This window comes from Odontesthes bonariensis, chromosome 19, assembly GCF_027942865.1.
Source record: "Odontesthes bonariensis isolate fOdoBon6 chromosome 19, fOdoBon6.hap1, whole genome shotgun sequence".
Taxonomy (NCBI): domain Eukaryota; kingdom Metazoa; phylum Chordata; class Actinopteri; order Atheriniformes; family Atherinopsidae; genus Odontesthes; species Odontesthes bonariensis.
The window spans coordinates 3,098,174-3,111,926 of NC_134524.1; the positions used below are offsets into that span (position 1 = coordinate 3,098,174).

The following is a 13,753-nucleotide window of genomic DNA, read 5'->3' on the forward strand; positions in this document are numbered from 1 at the left end:
TCTGCTTAGTGTCCACCAGAGGGCGCCACAGCCCCGCAGACAGAAGAAAGGTTTAAAACAAGTCCTCAGGTGATTTAAAACAAGTCCTCAGGTGATTTAAAACAAGTCCTCAGGTGATTTAAAACAAGTCCTCAGGTGATTTAAAACAAGTCCTCAGCCTGTCAGGTGATTTAAAACAAGTCCTCAGTCTGTCAGGTGATTTAAAACAAGTCCTCAGGTGATTTAAAACAAGTCCTCAGTCTGTCAGGTGATTTAAAACAAGTCCTCAGTCTGTCAGGTGATTTAAAACAAGTCCTCAGTCTGTCAGGTGATTTAAAACAAGTCCTCAGTCTGTCAGGTGATTTAAAACAAGTCCTCAGACTGTCAGGTGATTTAAAACAAGTCCTCAGTCTGTCAGGTGATTTAAAACAAGTCCTCAGGTGATTTAAAACAAGTCCTCAGTCTGTCAGGTGATTTAAAACAAGTCCTCAGGTGATTTAAAACAAGTCTTCAGTCTGTCAGGTGATTTAAAACAAGTCCTCAGGTGATTTAAAACAAGTCCTCAGCCTGTCAGGTGATTTAAAACAAGTCCTCAGGTGATTTAAAACAAGTCCTCAGCCTGTCAGGTGATTTAAAACAAGTCCTCAGTCTGTCATGTGATTTAAAACAAGTCCTCAGTCTGTCAGGTGATTTAAAACAAGTCCTCAGTCTGTCAGGTGATTTAAAACAAGTCCTCAGTCTGTCAGGTGATTTAAAACAAGTCTTCAGTCTGTCAGGTGATTTAAAACAAGTCCTCAGGTGATTTAAAACAAGTCTTCAGTCTGTCAGGTGATTTAAAACAAGTCCTCAGGTGATTTAAAACAAGTCCTCAGCCTGTCAGGTGATTTAAAACAAGTCCTCAGTCTGTCAGGTGATTTAAAACAAGTCCTCAGGTGATTTAAAACAAGTCCTCAGTCTGTCAGGTGATTTAAAACAAGTCCTCAGTCTGTCAGGTGATTTAAAACAAGTCCTCAGTCTGTCAGGTGATTTAAAACAAGTCCTCAGTCTGTCAGGTGATTTAAAACAAGTCCTCAGACTGTCAGGTGATTTAAAACAAGTCCTCAGTCTGTCAGGTGATTTAAAACAAGTCCTCAGGTGATTTAAAACAAGTCCTCAGTCTGTCAGGTGATTTAAAACAAGTCCTCAGGTGATTTAAAACAAGTCTTCAGTCTGTCAGGTGATTTAAAACAAGTCCTCAGGTGATTTAAAACAAGTCCTCAGCCTGTCAGGTGATTTAAAACAAGTCCTCAGGTGATTTAAAACAAGTCCTCAGCCTGTCAGGTGATTTAAAACAAGTCCTCAGTCTGTCATGTGATTTAAAACAAGTCCTCAGTCTGTCAGGTGATTTAAAACAAGTCCTCAGTCTGTCAGGTGATTTAAAACAAGTCCTCAGTCTGTCAGGTGATTTAAAACAAGTCTTCAGTCTGTCAGGTGATTTAAAACAAGTCCTCAGGTGATTTAAAACAAGTCTTCAGTCTGTCAGGTGATTTAAAACAAGTCCTCAGGTGATTTAAAACAAGTCCTCAGCCTGTCAGGTGATTTAAAACAAGTCCTCAGGTGATTTAAAACAAGTCCTCAGCCTGTCAGGTGATTTAAAACAAGTCTTCAGTCTGTCAGGTGATTTAAAACAAGTCCTCAGGTGATTTAAAACAAGTCCTCAGCCTGTCAGGTGATTTAAAACAAGTCCTCAGTCTGTCAGGTGATTTAAAACAAGTCCTCAGCCTGTCAGGTGATTTAAAACAAGTCCTCAGTCTGTCAGGTGATTTAAAACAAGTCCTCAGCCTGTCAGGTGATTTAAAACAAGTCCTCAGCCTGTCAGGTGATTTAAAACAAGTCCTCAGGTGATTTAAAACAAGTCCTCAGCCTGTCAGGTGATTTAAAACAAGTCCTCAGTCTGTCATGTGATTTAAAACAAGTCCTCAGTCTGTCAGGTGATTTAAAACAAGTCCTCAGCCTGTCAGGTGATTTAAAACAAGTCCTCAGTCTGTCAGGTGATTTAAAACAAGTCCTCAGCCTGTCAGGTGATTTAAAACAAGTCCTCAGCCTGTCAGGTGATTTAAAACAAGTCCTCAGGGTGTCAGGTGATTTAAAACAAGTCCTCAGTCTGTCAGGTGATTTAAAACAAGTCCTCAGGTGATTTAAAACAAGTCCTCAGGTGATTTAAAACAAGTCCTCAGTCTGTCAGGTGATTTAAAACAAGTCCTCAGGGTGTCAGGTGATTTAAAACAAGTCCTCAGGTGATTTAAAACAAGTCCTCAGTCTGTCAGGTGATTTAAAACAAGTCCTCAGGTGATTTAAAACAAGTGCTCAGGTGATTTAAAACAAGTCCTCAGGTGATTTAAAACAAGTCCTCAGTCTGTCAGGTGATTTAAAACAAGTCCTCAGGTGATTTAAAACAAGTCCTCAGGTGATTTAAAACAAGTCCTCAGTCTGTCAGGTGATTTAAAACAAGTCCTCAGGTGATTTAAAACAAGTCCTCAGGTGATTTAAAACAAGTGCTCAGGTGATTTAAAACAAGTCCTCAGGCTGTCAGGTGATTTAAAACAAGTCCTCAGGTGATTTAAAACAAGTCCTCAGGTGATTTAAAACAAGTCCTCAGGGTGTCAGGTGATTTAAAACAAGTCCTCAGGTGATTTAAAACAAGTCCTCAGTCTGTCAGGTGATTTAAAACAAGTCCTCAGGGTGTCAGGTGATTTAAAACAAGTCCTCAGGTGATTTAAAACAAGTCCTCAGGGTGTCAGGTGATTTAAAACAAGTCCTCAGGTGATTTAAAACAAGTCCTCAGGGTGTCAGGTGATTTAAAACAAGTCCTCAGGTGATTTAAAACAAGTCCTCAGGGTGTCAGGTGATTTAAAACAAGTCCTCAGGTGATTTAAAACAAGTCCTCAGTCTGTCAGGTGATTTAAAACAAGTCCTCAGTCTGTCAGGTGATTTAAAACAAGTCCTCAGTCTGTCAGGTGATTTAAAACAAGTCCTCAGTCTGTCAGGTGGTTTAAAACAAGTCCTCAGTCTGTCAGGTGATTTAAAACAAGTCCTCAGCCTGTCAGGTGATTTAAAACAAGTCCTCAGGTGATTTAAAACAAGTCCTCAGTCTGTCAGGTGATTTAAAACAAGTCCTCAGTCTGTCAGGTGATTTAAAACAAGTCCTCAGCCTGTCAGGTGATTTAAAACAAGTCCTCAGCCTCCTGGTTTATTTCATCATGAGGAGAACGAACTAAAACAACACGCAGCGCCGTGGGTGAATCTGCTGTTACCGTAGCAACGCAGCCTCCACAGTTCATGAAGCCGAACCAACTGATGGGACTGTCTGTTGCCAGGCAACAGCAGCCTGTTGATGGATGGAGCAGGAGGTACCAAAGACCCCTGAAACTAAGTGAACCCCTGATCCAGCAGCTGGTAGAAGTGAGAAACTAAGTGAACCCCTGATCCAGCAGCTGGTAGAAGTGAGAAACTAAGTGAACCCCTGATCCAGCAGCTGGTAGAAGTGAGAAACTAAGTGAACCCCTGATCCAGCAGCTGGTAGCAGCAGTGTGTGAGAAACTAAGTGAACCCCTGGTTCAGCAGCTGGTAGTAGTGAGAAACTAAGTGAACCCCTGATCCAGCAGCTGGTAGAAGTGAGAAACTAAGTGAACCCCTGATCCAGCAGCTGGTAGCAGCAGTGTGTGAGAAACTAAGTGAACCCCTGATCCAGCAGCTGGTAGCAGTGAGAAACTAAGTGAACCCCTGATCCAGCAGCTGGTAGCAGTGAGAAACTAAGTGAACCCCTGATCCAGCAGCTGGTAGCAGTGAGAAACTAAGTGAACCCCTGATCCAGCAGCTGGTAGCAGCAGTGTGTGAGAAACTAAGTGAACCCCTGATCCAGCAGCTGGTAGCAGCAGTGTGTGAGAAACTAAGTGAACCCCTGATCCAGCAGCTGGTAGCAGCAGTGTGTGAGAAACTAAGTGAACCCCTGATCCAGCAGCTGGTAGAAGTGAGAAACTAAGTGAACCCCTGATCCAGCAGCTGGTAGCAGCAGTGTGTGAGAAACTAAGTGAACCCCTGATCCAGCAGCTGGTAGCAGTGAGAAACTAAGTGAACCCCTGATCCAGCAGCTGGTAGCAGTGAGAAACTAAGTGAACCCCTGATCCAGCAGCTGGTAGCAGTGAGAAACTAAGTGAACCCTTGATCCAGCAGCTGGTAGCAGCAGTGTGTGAGAAACTAAGTGAACCCCTGATCCAGCAGCTGGTAGCAGTGAGAAACTAAGTGAACCCCTGATCCAGCAGCTGGTAGCAGTGAGAAACTAAGTGAACCCCTGATCCAGCAGCTGGTAGCAGCAGTGAAAAACTAAGTGAACCCCTGATCCAGCAGCTGGTAGCAGTGAGAAACTAAGTGAACCCCTGATCCAGCAGCGAGAAACTAAGTGAACCCCTGATCCAGCAGCTGGTAGCAGCAGTGAAAAACTAAGTGAACCCCTGATCCAGCAGCTGGTAGCAGTGAGAAACTAAGTGAACCCCTGATCCAGCAGCGAGAAACTAAGTGAACCCCTGATCCAGCAGCTGGTAGCGGTGAGAAACTAAGTGAACCCCTGATTCAGCACGTAGCAGCAGAGAGAAACTAAGTGAACCCCTGATCCAGCAGCTGGTAGCAGCAGTGAAAAACTAAGTGAACCCCTGATCCAGCAGCTGGTAGCAGTGAGAAACTAAGTGAACCCCTGATCCAGCAGCGAGAAACTAAGTGAACCCCTGATCCAGCAGCTGGTAGCAGCAGTGAAAAACTAAGTGAACCCCTGATCCAGCAGCTGGTAGCAGTGAGAAACTAAGTGAACCCCTGATCCAGCAGCGAGAAACTAAGTGAACCCCTGATCCAGCAGCTGGTAGCGGTGAGAAACTAAGTGAACCCCTGATTCAGCACGTAGCAGCAGAGAGAAACTAAGTGAACCCCTGATCCAGCAGCTGGTAGCAGTGAGAAACTAAGTGAACCCCTGATCCAGCAGCTGTTAGCAGTGAGAAACTAAGTGAACCCCTAATTCAGCACGTAGCAGCAGAGAGAAACTAAGTGAACCCCTGATCCAGCAGCTGGTAGCAGTGAGAAACTAAGTGAATCCCTGATCCAGCAGCGAGAAACTAAGTGAACCCCTGACCCAGCAGCTGGTAGCAGCAGTTTGTGAGAAACTAAGTGAACCCTTGATCCAGCAGCTGGTAGCAGCAGTGAGAAACTAAGTGAACCCCTGATATAGCAGCTGGTAGCAGCAGTGTGTGAGAAACTAAGTGAACCCCTGATCCAGCAGCTGGTAACAGTGAGAAACTAAGTGAACCCTTGATCCAGCAGCTGTTAGCAGTGAGAAACTAAGTGAACCCCTGATCCAGCAGCTGGTAGCAGTGAGAAACTAAGTGAACCCTGATCCAGCAGCGAGAAACTAAGTGAACCCCTGATCCAGCAGCTGGTAGCAGCAGTGTGTGAGAAACTAAGTGAACCCCTGATCCAGCAGCTGGTAGCAGTGAGAAACTAAGTGAACCCCTGATCCAGCAGCTGGTAGCAGCAGTGAGAAACTAAGTGAACCCCTGATATAGCAGCTGGTAGCAACAGTGTGTGAGAAACTAAGTGAACCCCTGATCCAGCAGCTGGTAGCAGCAGTGAGTGAGAAACTAAGTGAACCCCTGATCCAGCAGCTGGTAGCAGCAGTGTGTGAGAAACTAAGTGAACCCCTGATCCAGCAGCTGGTAGCAGCAGTGAGTGAGAAACTAAGTGAACCCCTGATCCAGCAGCTGGTAGCAGCAGTGTGTGAGAAACTAAGTGAACCCCTGATCCAGCAGCTGGTAGCAGCAGTGTGTGAGAAACTAAGTGAACCCCTGATACAGCAGCTGGTAGCAGCAGTGTGTGAGAAACTAAGTGAACCCCTGATCCAGCAGCTGGTAGCAGTGAGAAACTAAGTGAACCCCTGATCCAGCAGCTGGTAGCAGTGAGAAACTAAGTGAACCCCTGATCCAGCAGCTGGTAGCAGCAGTGAGAAACTAAGTGAACCCCTGATCCAGCAGCTGGTAGCAGTGAGAAACTAAGTGAACCCCTGATCCAGCAGCGAGAAACTAAGTGAACCCCTGATCCAGCAGCTGGTAGCAGCAGTGAAAAACTAAGTGAACCCCTGATCCAGCAGCTGGTAGCAGTGAGAAACTAAGTGAACCCCTGATCCAGCAGCGAGAAACTAAGTGAACCCCTGATCCAGCAGCTGGTAGCGGTGAGAAACTAAGTGAACCCCTGATTCAGCACGTAGCAGCAGAGAGAAACTAAGTGAACCCCTGATCCAGCAGCTGGTAGCAGTGAGAAACTAAGTGAACCCCTGATCCAGCAGCTGTTAGCAGTGAGAAACTAAGTGAACCCCTAATTCAGCACGTAGCAGCAGAGAGAAACTAAGTGAACCCCTGATCCAGCAGCTGGTAGCAGTGAGAAACTAAGTGAATCCCTGATCCAGCAGCGAGAAACTAAGTGAACCCCTGACCCAGCAGCTGGTAGCAGCAGTTTGTGAGAAACTAAGTGAACCCTTGATCCAGCAGCTGGTAGCAGCAGTGAGAAACTAAGTGAACCCCTGATATAGCAGCTGGTAGCAGCAGTGTGTGAGAAACTAAGTGAACCCCTGATCCAGCAGCTGGTAACAGTGAGAAACTAAGTGAACCCTTGATCCAGCAGCTGTTAGCAGTGAGAAACTAAGTGAACCCCTGATCCAGCAGCTGGTAGCAGTGAGAAACTAAGTGAACCCTGATCCAGCAGCGAGAAACTAAGTGAACCCCTGATCCAGCAGCTGGTAGCAGCAGTGTGTGAGAAACTAAGTGAACCCCTGATCCAGCAGCTGGTAGCAGTGAGAAACTAAGTGAACCCCTGATCCAGCAGCTGGTAGCAGCAGTGAGAAACTAAGTGAACCCCTGATATAGCAGCTGGTAGCAACAGTGTGTGAGAAACTAAGTGAACCCCTGATCCAGCAGCTGGTAGCAGCAGTGAGTGAGAAACTAAGTGAACCCCTGATCCAGCAGCTGGTAGCAGCAGTGTGTGAGAAACTAAGTGAACCCCTGATCCAGCAGCTGGTAGCAGCAGTGAGTGAGAAACTAAGTGAACCCCTGATCCAGCAGCTGGTAGCAGCAGTGTGTGAGAAACTAAGTGAACCCCTGATCCAGCAGCTGGTAGCAGCAGTGTGTGAGAAACTAAGTGAACCCCTGATACAGCAGCTGGTAGCAGCAGTGTGTGAGAAACTAAGTGAACCCCTGATCCAGCAGCTGGTAGCAGTGAGAAACTAAGTGAACCCCTGATCCAGCAGCTGGTAGCAGTGAGAAACTAAGTGAACCCCTGATCCAGCAGCTGGTAGCAGCAGTGAGAAACTAAGTGAACCCCTGATCCAGCAGCTGGTAGCAGCACCAAGTGAACCCCTGATCCAGCAGCTGGTAGCAGCAGTGAGTGAGAAACTAAGTGAACCCCTGATCCAGCAGCTGGTAGCAGCAGTGAGAAACTAAGTGAACCCCTGATCCAGCAGCTGGTAGCAGCAGTGAGAAACTAAGTGAACCCCTGATCCAGCAGCTGGTAGCAGCAGTGAGGATCTTTAAGCATTGAAAGTTATTTTTAACGTGGTGATGATGATGGAGATAAAGAATGAGTCTGAGGTTGTTTGTTTGTTTACTTGTTTGTTGTTTATTGACAGCACAGCAGCCTCCATGCAGAACGAGGAACAGTAAACCTGCACAGCCATGTGTGCTACTGAGAGCTCAGCTCACACTGAGCTGGTGTGTTTCTGTTTTCACATACAGACACCAGGACACATATCCCACAATGCATCGGTGCAGCTTAAACCTGCACCCACATGTCAGAATGAAAGTTATATAATAAAGTTCATTCAGTGTCAGCAGAGAGTTCACAATCATTTCATAGAAAAATGTTTATCCGCCATAGAAATCTGGCTTCTGCACTAAAATATATACACTCTGATTGTAAAACATCGACACGAGGAGGTAGACGAGCCATCTAGAAAAATAGAATGTCTTACAAACATAGAAGGAGATGTCAAATATAGAGCTGTTCACATAAAAATATCAAGACCAGAACCACAACATTCCGACACATTCACGGAGTTTCTTCACGTCCTCATGCAGAAAAGTCTTAAACGGAGTATCTGTACAGGTGAGACCTTCCTCAGGTGCACGCACTGCTCCTTTAAAGTCCACCCACAGCGCGGCGCGGCAGCCGCGTCACCGGGAGAAGCGCGAGGCAAAGCGGCCGGTCCGGGATCAGACCCGAACCCGGCCCCGGTTCTCCTGCAGGGGGCGGTGGAGCACGCGCCCCCACAGGAGCCAAAAACTGGACACAGTCCTGTGCGCACGCGGTGTGACGTCACGTGGAGACGCTCTCCGGTTGACGGTTCAAATCCAGAAGTTTCAAATTCTTCCAAAGCGGCGGGAGCGCGCGTCGCTCCTTTACACGCCAGGCGCGTTCAGGGCCAGCGAGTAGGCGGCCATCATCTGCGCGCGCAGCTGCTGCTTGACGTGCACGCGGCCGTGCCTCTTCCTCTCGTCGCTGCGCGCGAACCTTTTGCCGCACACATCGCAGGAGAAGGGCTTCTCCCCGGTGTGCGTGCGCGTGTGGGTGGTCAGATGGTCGCTGCGGCTGAAGCTGCGCGCGCAGATGGTGCACTGGAAGGGCTTCTGTCCCGTGTGGATGCGCACGTGCCTGTTGAGCTCGTCTGAGCGCGAGAAGCGGCGCTCGCAGCCCTGCACGGAGCACGGGAACGGCTTCACCTTCTGGCCGCCTTTCGCGGGAGCTCTTCTGCCTGCGCGTGACTGTTTGGGGGCTCCCGCCGCGTGCACGCTGCCGATGTTAACCATCGGGAACGCGCCCTGCAGGAGGGAGGAAAGCAGGTGCGCGTCCAGGGTGGAGGGGAGGGATGGGGGGGTGCAGAGCAGGTCACTCCCGCCCTGCACGAGCTCCGTCTTGATTACCGGCCGGCTGATGACGTAGCTGCCGGAATCTCCTCCGGTAACCGGAGCCGCCGCCAGACTTTTCAGCCATTCCTCCAGCCCCAGCGGCTCCTGCTTCACCTCACAGCCGGGCTTCAGCTCGCTTTGCCCGGCCTCGGTGCTCAGCAGAGAGTCGATGAACTCCGCCACATCCACCTGTTGCTCCAGAGCGGAGAGCGGGAGGAGCGCGTCCATGCCGGCCGGAAACAGAGCCTCATTCCCGGTCATGGAAGACTGCGAGCAACCGCTGCTGCAGCTGGAGCTCACAAACTCGCTTTTAACCATGACTGGAAGTGCAGCTGGGGAAGAAGTCTGGGGGGGGATGCTGATGTCAGAACCGGGAGCAAAAAGAGGGGCTGAGCTGGAGGCTGCGGCCGCGGATGAGGGGGCGGCGTCGCCCTGTTGCTGCTGCTCCATCTCGGTGCAGATTCCGACGATCTCTGTGATCATGTTTAAGATTGCGTCTGCGGTGCTGCTCAGACCCGCCGCCGCCGGTACCGGCTCCGGCTCGGCGAAGAAGCTGCCCGTGTAGCCGAGGGAGGGGGAGAGCGTGTCCGAGGAGCAGTCGCTGAAGTCGGAGAAGAAATCTGAGTCAGAGGCGTCAGTTCCCGGAGAGAAAACTGAGGAGAGAAGGAGGGAGGGGCGGAGAGGGAGGGGGTGTTATTATCATTGCATAATATCTGCTCAGTGGGAAGCTCGGTGCCTACACACAGAGAAAATCAATATGATGTGAAGGTGCATCTGCAGCGGGCACACAGCTGCACATCTGCACACATCTGCCCGCTGACTGCGGCTGTGCGGCCGCCGCATGCGGCTCAGCAGTTCGTGCACCAAACACACTTTATCTACAGTTTAACTCATGAAGAAGCTCACCTTGGCAGAAAGGTGATCCCACGTCAGAGTCCGCTCCGTCGCTGGGGCTCGAGCCCACGCTGTCCACCCAGGCGCTGCACGCGTCCTCAAACTCCGACATGAAACTGTCATCGCGCTCCAGAAGCATCGTGAACTGTGGCAGGTGGCAGAAAATGGAGTCAGAAAGTGTCTGAAGCTGCTCTGTGGATGTCAGGGATTCCCCAAAATGTTTTAATCCTGAGCTGCTCTGGCTTGTGATAGTCCGCCGGAGATGCTGGAGATGCTGAGCTCCCTCTGCCCGCTGCCTCTTTTATACTCTCCGTCTCCAAGGTAACTCCTGCCCGGGCCTTATTGGTCCACACCGGCGCGAGGGATTCCCCCCACCAAGCTCTTCGTAGCAGCCCAAACATGGGCCGCATCCGGCTGTGACGGCGGGTATCCCCCCTGCCTTAAAAGGACAGGCGGCAGAGCGACGCGAGAGAGGGGAGCTGGGTCTCCCTCACTGCGGCAACAGAGGAGCAGAGGGAGCTTACACAACCTGGAGGGTGGAGGGGGCATGCAGCAGAGGATGGAGGCTGATGGGGAAACTCAACCAGACTCATTTCTGACCCATTTCAGGAAACAGCTGATGTTTTTGGATCTTTCAGCCTCAGTTGGTCAGAGTGTTTGATTTGATTTCTGATGTTTTCCACAAAGAAACTCAGGTTTCCTGCAGTATTTCAGCATCAGGTTCATTATTTTCTGAGAATCATGAGTCTGTCTGAGATCAGCAGAGATCAGAGGAACCTGCTGCAGCCTGTCGTCACATTGAAGAGCCTGAGTTATAAATCCTGAGTTATAAATCCTGAGTTATAAATACTGAGTTATAAAGCCTGAGTTATAAATCCTGATTTATAAAGCCTGAGTTATAAAGCCTTGAGTTATAAATCCTGAGTTACAAATACTGAGTTATAAAGCCTGAGTTATAAATCCTGAGTTATAAATCCTGAGTTATAAATCCTGAGTTATAAAGCCTGAGTTATAAATCCTGAGTTATAAATCCTGAGTTATAAAGCCTGAGTTAGAAATCCTGAGTTATAAAGCCTGAGTTACAAATACTGAGTTATAAATCCTGAGTTATAAATCCTGAGTTATAAATCCTGAGTTATAAATCCTGAATTATAAATCCTGAGTTATAAAGCCTGAGTTATACAGCCTGAGTTATAAATCCTGAGTTATAAATCCTGAGTTATAAATCCTGAGTTATAAATCCTGACTTATAAATCCTGAGTTATAAATCCTGAGTTATAAAGCCTGAGTTATAAAGCCTGAGTTATAAAGCCTGAGTTATAAATCCTGAGTTATAAAGCCTGAGTTATAAATACTGAGTTATAAATCCTGAGTTATAAAGCCTGAGTTATAAATCCTGAGTTATAAAGCCTGAGTTATAAATCCTGAGTTATAAATCCTGAGTTATAAAGCCTGAGTTATAAATCCTGAGTTATAAATCCTGACTTGTAAATACTGAGTTATAAATCCTGAGTTATAAATACTGAGTTATAAAGCCTGAGTTATAAATCCTGACTTGTAAATACTGAGTTATAAATCCTGAGTTATAAATCCTGAGTTATAAATCCTGAGTTATAAAGCCTGAGTTATAAAGCCTGAGTTATAAATCCTGAGTTATAAAGCCTGAGTTATAAATCCTGAGTTATAAATACTGAGTTATAAATCCTGAGTTATAAATCCTGAGTTATAAATACTGAGTTATAAATCCTGAGTTATAAAGCCTGAGTTATAAATCCTGAGTTATAAATCCTGAGTTATAAAGCCTGAGTTATAAATCCTGAGTTATAAATCCTGAGTTATAAAGCCTGAGTTATAAATACTGAGTTATAAATCCTGAGTTATAAATCCTGAGTTATAAAGCCTGAGTTATAAATCCTGAGTTATAAATCCTGAGTTATAAATCCTGAGTTATAAATCCTGAGTTATAAAGCCTGAGTTATAAATCCTGAGTTATAAATCCTGAGTTATAAATACTGAGTTATAAATCCTGACTTGTAAATACTGAGTTATAAATCCTGAGTTATAAATACTGAGTTATAAATCCTGAGTTATAAATCCTGAGTTATAAAGCCTGAGTTATAAATCCTGAGTTATAAATCCTGAGTTATAAATCCTGAGTTATAAATCCTGAGTTATAAAGCCTGAGTTATAAATCCTGAGTTATAAATCCTGAGTTATAAATCCTGACTTGTAAATACTGAGTTATAAATCCTGAGTTATAAATACTGAGTTATAAATCCTGAGTTATAAATCCTGAGTTATAAATCCTGAGTTATAAAGCCTGAGTTATAAAGCCTGAGTTATAAATCCTGAGTTATAAAGCCTGAGTTATAAATCCTGAGTTATAAATCCTGAGTTATAAATCCTGAGTTATAAATCCTGAGTTATAAATACTGAGTTATAAATCCTGAGTTATAAAGCCTGAGTTATAAATCCTGAGTTATAAATCCTGAGTTATAAAGCCTGAGTTATAAATCCTGAGTTATAAATCCTGAGTTATAAAGCCTGAGTTATAAATCCTGAGTTATAAAGCCTGAGTTATAAATCCTGAGTTATAAAGCCTGAGTTATAAATACTGAGTTATAAATCCTGAGTTATAAATCCTGAGTTATAAAGCCTGAGTTATAAATCCTGAGTTATAAATCCTGAGTTATAAATCCTGAGTTATAAAGCCTGAGTTATAAATCCTGAGTTATAAATCCTGAGTTATAAATCCTGAGTTATAAAACCTGAGTTATAAATACTGAGTTATAAAGCCTGAGTTATAAAGCCTGAGTTATAAAACCTGAGTTATAAATCCTGAGTTATAAATCCTGAGTTATAAAACCTGAGTTATAAATCCTGAGTTATAAATCCTGAGTTATAAAGCCTGAGTTATAAATCCTGAGTTATAAATCCTGAGTTATAAATCCTGAGTTATAAAACCTGAGTTATAAATCCTGAGTTATAAAGCCTGAGTTATAAATCCTGAGTTATAAATCCTGAGTTATAAATCCTGAGTTATAAAGCCTGAGTTATAAATCCTGAGTTATAAATCCTGAGTTATAAATCCTGAGTTATAAAACCTGAGTTATAAATCCTGAGTTATAAAGCATGAGTTATAAATCCTGAGTTATAAAGCATGAGTTATAAATACTGAGTTATAAATCCTGAGTTATGGGACGGAAGTTAAACTCCCTCCAGTGTTTGTTGGACCCCTAAAACTCACCTGCATCCATCAACATGACAGTAAAACCTTAAAGCATCGTGAATCTGTGGAGGAGCAGCAGATCATAGTCCTGAGCAGAGTTACCCCTAAGCCTAACTTCAGCCACCGGTTCTGCCACAACATGATGGAAATGACTGACATACAGGTATCAGATAGAAAAGCTTTTATGAAAAATGATGACAACTTGAACACTTTTCCACTTTTGACACAGGACCCAGAGGTTTCCAGTTTATTTAGTTAATTTTCTAACTTAAACAAGGATTGTGTATGTATATAACCTTTCTCTTTCACTGAACCCTAAGGTAACAGGACCAGGCTGTGTCACAGGACTGCACGGACTTTACATGCCACATTTTCAAAAATTCATTTTTTATTCATTTTTTTATAATAAAGTTAATAATTTCAACAATCAGTGGGTGTTTATAACCTTTCTCTTTGACTGAACTCTAACCACAAGCTAACAGGACCAGGCGGTGTCACAGGACTGCACGCCTAACCATGACCAGGATTCCCATTCCACATTTTGAAAAATTAACATTAATCTTTAATATATTTTGAATAAAATGTGATAATTGTTCTTCCGCTCTCCCTTCTTTTGCAGCACATAACACACACCGGTATGGACCCTGGGTCTATTGCACCCACTTGAAACACAACT

General features: G+C 45.3%; 1 protein-coding gene across 1 annotated transcript; it reads right to left on the bottom strand.

Moving 5' to 3' along the window:
* Window positions 1–7,652: 7,652 nt before the first annotated feature.
* Window positions 7,653–10,109, bottom strand: LOC142368948 (uncharacterized). Its single transcript, XM_075451166.1, has 2 exons — window positions 9,861–10,109; window positions 7,653–9,607 (listed from the first exon to the last, which is right to left on the bottom strand). Exons 1-2 carry the CDS (start codon window positions 9,985–9,987, stop codon window positions 8,448–8,450), a joined length of 1,287 nt encoding a protein of 428 aa, XP_075307281.1. The 5' UTR covers window positions 9,988–10,109; the 3' UTR covers window positions 7,653–8,447.
* Between the last annotated feature and the right edge of the window lie 3,644 nt (window positions 10,110–13,753).

Coding starts and splice junctions, on each gene's coding strand:
- LOC142368948 (XM_075451166.1), bottom strand. CDS start 9,987: ATGCTTCTGGAGCGCGATGACAGTTTCATGTCGGAGTTTGAGGACGCG. Junction 9,608..9,860: donor GGGATCACCTTTCTGCCAAG/GTGAGCTTCTTC, acceptor TTCTCTCCTCAG/TTTTCTCTCCGGGAACTGAC.